Source organism: Trichechus manatus, unplaced genomic scaffold (genome assembly GCF_000243295.1).
Source record: "Trichechus manatus latirostris isolate Lorelei unplaced genomic scaffold, TriManLat1.0 scaffold00053, whole genome shotgun sequence".
Classification (NCBI taxonomy): domain Eukaryota; kingdom Metazoa; phylum Chordata; class Mammalia; order Sirenia; family Trichechidae; genus Trichechus; species Trichechus manatus.
Window position 1 is genome coordinate 10642355 of NW_004443989.1, and position 5724 is coordinate 10648078.

Genomic DNA, 5724 nt, shown 5'->3' on the forward strand with positions numbered 1-5724 from the left:
GAAATGCATTTACAAAGCAAAAAGAGGAAAGACTGTACCTATGGGAATCTTTCAAAGTACTAGATATTCAACAGTCAAAATGGCCAAAAAATCAAGTTCTGTTCATACAGAGACATGTTTGCCAAACATTGAGATGAGCAATAAGAGTACTAATAACTAAACGTTGCACAGTGATTTATATTCTACAAACCACTTTCATTTGCTCCTCACAAAATACTGAGTTCTGAAATATTATTATTCTCTTTTTTACAAATGATGTGTCTGAGACTCAGAAAAACCATTACTGGCTCAAGGTTGCTCAGCTAGTTAGTGGGAGGAAGACTGAAAGGTATGAAGATGAGCAAGATTCAGCACTTGAGAGACTAGAAAATCTTCCTCCCATGAAAACAGCAGAGACCAGTGAAGGTGGGTAGGGTAATGCATCATGGCTGATTCAATAATGTAAAAATCGTAACACTCTATGCACCGTCCAGAAGTCACTGTAGTATCATCTCACAAGAGGAACCATGCCCAATATGGAGGCCTTAAGACAAAAACCATTATCCTTAGACTTTCTCCAAGGTTGGATTCTATTAAACAATCTGAATTACCTCAGGCCTTTTCATAGTTCAGACAACATGTGATGGAAGTTACAAGTGGATAGTTTCCTAAAAAAAGAACACTGAGCCAAGTTTGATATAGAAAAACAACTAAAAGAAACAAGAAACTTAGACCTGAGAAACAACCACTATGTCCTGGATCAATGCTACTCATAAGACAGAAGCAGCAAAGACACTATTTAATTTCAAGTTGAAATACTATTGCTCATCAGTCCACAGTGCTGGAAAAATAAGTATGGCTGACTAACTCAAAAGTAGCTTGGCCACTCAGGAAGCCCTTCCCAGCTTGGGAGCTGCTTCACTTGTTTGGCATGATAGACAGTGAAGGTGACACATGACAGGGACATTGATACAATCAGACAGCAGTGGCATTTTCTACTACAAAGTCAACAGTGGTATGTTGTCCCCAGGTGCAGGCTGAGCACTCTGCTGGGAATGCAGAGTGATCCTAGGGTAACTGTGTGACTGTGTGTCATCAAGCCTGGGTTCAGCAGCCAGGACTCCTTGGCCTGGAAACAATGTACTGTATTCCCAGGAAGGGCTTCCTCTTGATTAGGAAGCCGCTTCCAAATGGTCCCCGCCCTAAAGAGGGTGTTCAGCCAGAAGCAGGAGATGGAGGAACATAAACCAAGCTCCTGGAGACATAGAAAAGGACTTTCCTTTCTTTCCTGACTTTGCTTCTGGTAGTCCCAGCAGTCTGAACCAGGGCTTCCAACCGGTTTGGAATGGTTCAGTAACTGCCGATGTAAACGAGAGCAACATAGGAGTGGCATAGCAACCGAATCTGTTGCCCATCAGATCTCGACCTGAGTAGGAAACAAATAGCAGCGTCCCATTCAAAGACGGTGGACAACAGCAGTGCTTTGAATGTGTGTTGCTCCCTACAGTCCTGCCAATAATCCAATCTCCTGCATGGATCCTGAAAATTTCAGGAGACTAATGTGGGACAGTGGATTATTGACAGGACTATGTGACACACATTCAAAGCGCTGCAGTCGGCCGCTGTCTTTGAGCGGGGCACCCGTTTGTTTCCTGTTGTTAGATGCCATTGAGTTGCTTCTAACTCATAGTGACCCCATGTACAACAGAACGAAACGCCGGCCAGTCCGGCGCCATCCTCACATTTGTTTTTATGCTTATGCTTGAGCCCACTGTTGCAGCCACTGTGTCAATCCATCTCATTGAGGGTCTTCCTCTTTTTCCCTGACCCCCCACTTGAACAATCACGATGTCTTTCTCCAGGGACTGGTCCCTCCTGATAACATGTCCAAAGTATGTGAGACAGAGTCTTGCCATCCTTGCTTCTAAGGAGGATTCTGTCTGTACTTCTTCCAAGACACATCTGTTCATTCTTCTGGCAGTTCATGGTATATTCAGTATTCTTTGCCAACACCATTTGTTTCCTATTTGGGCCAAAATCCAATGGGCAACAGATTAGGTTGGTTTGTAACACGTAAACTGCTCTCGTTTACCTTGGCAATTACTGAACCTTTCCTGAACCACTGTGAACTGGTTCAAAGCCCTGGTCTGAACAAACCTCTGTCGGAAAGACCATTACTGTGTATTTGTGCCAGCCCTCACTGAAGCTGACCTAGCTCCGCCCTATCCTAATCCTCTCTGCAACCTTGCTGTCACGGGGATAATCTCTGAGACAGGATTTCACAATCTTATCTGGGGACGTGATGGGAGACATTAAGATCGGCCTGGCTTCCCTGTCTAGGGGGCGATAACGTTTGTGGGTTGTCCGGGCTGCTGCAGGCCTGCTGGGATTACTTCCTGAGATGGTCCCCAAAGACACAGACTGGTCTTGCCTCAGGACATTTGCCTGCACTTTCCCCCAGAGCTCACACTGAGGGCAAACACTGCCATAGGCGCCTAGCTAGTCCCAGGATTGGTGGTGCGGCTACTGTAACAGTGGGGTCGCTAGGGTTGGTGTCACTGCCCCGTGGACCTCCTCTCGTACCAAACTATACAGAATCTTTGTAACATGTTTCATACTAATGTTACTAGTAAATTGTAATTCCTATCACTCCTTTTCCTTTAATTACTACTTTGTTCTCAAAAAGTTATTGATATGTTTACAAATACTAATTATCACAATTAAAAAGCAAAGGAAAAAACAAACAAACCAAACCCATTGCCATCGAATTGATTCTGACTCATAGTGACCCTACAGGACAGAGTAGAACTGCCCCCCAGGGTTTCTAAGGAGCAGCTGGTGGATTTGAACTGCTGACCTTTTGGTTACCGCCTGAGCTCTTAGCCAATGCTATCAGAGCTCCAATTAGCACAATATTGTAGCTAAAACATCAGAAAATTTGACAAAATCAGTGACTATAAGCACACAAGCAACCATGAAAACAACGGCGACGCGTACAGGGCCTACAGACAAAGCAGGTGATTCCAAGCATAGTCATTGGGTAATAACGGCAGCTCTTACCAGAAGATTAGAAGGTTCATAAACTAAATTAGCATAGAGTTTTGGCCTTGTCAGTATATTGATACGCGTAAGCTAGGCTTTGGAAAAATGTTTTTATTGTTACAACTAACTACCCGGATATTTTTATAAAAAATAATAAATTTCTGCTGAAACACTGTACAAAAATCTTATAGACAGTCATTTTGGTGTCACCCCTTCTGACAGTGTCACCCAGTGTGGTCTGCACCCTCTAGACCTCCCTAGTCACGGCCAGGCATTGGAAAGCTGTGGGGACTCGAGGCAGGCTCTGGCGCGGCTGGGAGAGGCCTAGGCTGCCCTCAAGGCTGATCCTCTCATCGCGCCCCACCTCAAGCGCCTCGAAGTGCTTTCTCCTCGGGGGGCGGGGGGTGGGTATCTACCGCAAGCGAGCAGGCGACAGCAGTTTCCTAGGGCGCGGGGCAGAGCCCGACTCGAAGCGTCAACAACTCGCCGACTCGCCTGTCTCTCGACACCCCAGAGCGTAGATTCCACCCAACTAAGCCGTGGGCGGCGGTCACCTCAAGCGCCTGGCCTCGCCCCTCCCTGCCCCGTCCCACCCCAGCGCGGCTTGCCACCGCCCGCCGCGCACGCGCTCTGCCGCACCGCCCCCCTCGGCCCCGCCCCCACTGCTGCGCGCGGCCATCGGATTCCGCCACGCCCGCCATGGCGTCGGCTCGAGCCGGCCACTGGTCCCGCCCCCGTGACGCGCCGCCGGTCACCTGACCCGGCTGCAGGCTGAGGAGACACAAGGGAAGTCGCTGTCGCCCGAGTGGGAGCCGCCGCCTGACGCCGCCGCGACCCTCAGCCTCGCTGCCGCCGCTGTACCGCGCCATGCCATCGGAGAAGACCTTCAAGCAGCGCCGTACCTTCGGTGGGTATCGCGGTGGGGGGCGCGCTGAGGGACTGCCGGGCCAAGCGGGGACCCCCGCCAGCGCCCCGATTCCGCTCGCGGCCCGGTGGACGCTGCCCGCCCGGCGTCCGGCCTTGGGTAGCGCTGTGGAGGGCGCTCGGGGCCGGGGGCTGCCGAGCGAAGGCTGCGCCCCTTCCTGCTGCGGACAGGCGTTCGGCCGTGCTGCCGGCGGGCTTCCCTTGGAGGACGGAGGAGCCACCGGAGCGCTCGCCCCTGGCCTTCTGTTATGTAAACGGCCGTGGGCCGGCCGCTCCGAGCTTGGACGGACTCCGTCGAGGGTCTGGGTCCGAAACGGCCCCATCCCACGGAGGAAGAGCCGCGCCTCGAGCTCGGCCTGCCCTGCGGAGGCCCGCGGGCCGGTGCTGAGTCGCCTTTGCCCCGCACGGGTGGGGGTCCTCTGGTTGTACACACGCCCTCGTCTGTCCTGTGGTCGGTTACCGTCGCCACCAGTGCAGACTTGTTTGAGAAGTGCCCTGCTTCTCGGAGCCACAGACGCGAGCGCGGGGTTCGGACCCTGCACGCCAAGCTTATGACAGGTCTGTTTTGAAGAGGGGGTGGGGTGTACTCAGGCGGCAAGTGAATCACCGTCAGGTTCAGTTTTACTAATTTAAAAAAAAAACTATTACTGATCACACGTGATCACTTGCAAAATCAATACCTTATTTGAGAGAAGGAGAAAAAACTGGCGAACTCCCTGAAACTGCACTGTTTTGCATATAGCTGCCCCTTCTAGTGCAGACCGGATATTGCCCGGGGACATTTGATGTTCGGTGTTCAGAATTCTTACTTGCAGCACAGGGGAAAGTCTGGGTGTCTTTCACATTGGTTTACAATTATATGATTACTTTCACCCCAGTAATAAATCAGTTTTCTTGCCTTTTAGATGAGAAATTGAACTTATGCTTACAGGCATTTGGTCGAAAATGAAAGTAAGACCATCATCATCATATTTACTCCTCCAGCACACAAATGAGAACGACGTGAGAAAATTTATTGAGAAAATTTCAGAATAACAATTGCAGCAGTCTTTGGATATCTGTTTTGTAGTACCTATTTGTAACAGTTCTAGGAGTTACCGGTATAGAAAGGGAGTACTTTAGTGTTCATTCAGTACACAGAAAACTTTCTGTGGTAATCTTTAGGAGCTTAAACAGCGATACCATTTGTTTACTTCTATCAAGTTCGTTGGAGTCTAGAAAGAACTTGGCATTCATTTGAGCTTGGATATTGTTGACAATTATTTGATATCTTGTGCCTGAGAAGTCTCACTAATTGAAAAGTTACTTTGGCCTGCCAGGCTTATCTTTTTAAGCAGCCTCTTGAGGCAGTTTGTTGGTTAGTGAGGCTTAAATGTGCCTTTTCTTGTTAGAAATTTTCTCTTTAGTGACCTTAATGAACTCTTAATATTGTTTAGATTTTATGGAGTCCTCGGAGAGCAGCATTTGAAGTAAATTTGCTGTCATTTCTGGCTTCTGTTACCTCCTCTGCTTGCTTTTCTGCCACCAGGGCTATTTGGTTGTGACTTAGGATTGCCAATTTTATAGCAGAAAAATCAGCAGATGAGTCTTTTAGGTAGGTTCCCAAATATCAGCATGCTCTCATATCTACGATCTTCCTGTCAGCAGCCTCAGTCACAGGAGAAATCCATCCAGGATGGTAGCCAAAATATTACCATTACAACTAATGGCATCAGAAGCTGCCGTAGTAGTTGCTGCTTAGACCTCATTTAGAGTGGGACACTGAATCTGTGACAAGTC

At 48.8% G+C, this 5724-nt stretch overlaps 1 protein-coding gene across 1 annotated transcript in view; it reads left to right on the forward strand.

Annotated features, from left to right (window-relative positions):
• Positions 1-3782: 3782 nt before the first annotated feature.
• The window catches only part of MAP1LC3B (microtubule associated protein 1 light chain 3 beta), an 11923-nt gene continuing 9981 nt past the window's right edge, over positions 3783-5724 (forward strand). The window contains exon 1 of the mRNA XM_004377744.2: positions 3783-3928. Coding sequence (XP_004377801.1) covers positions 3889-3928 — 40 coding nt within the window. The 5' untranslated portion in view covers positions 3783-3888. The remainder of the gene's footprint in view (positions 3929-5724) is intronic.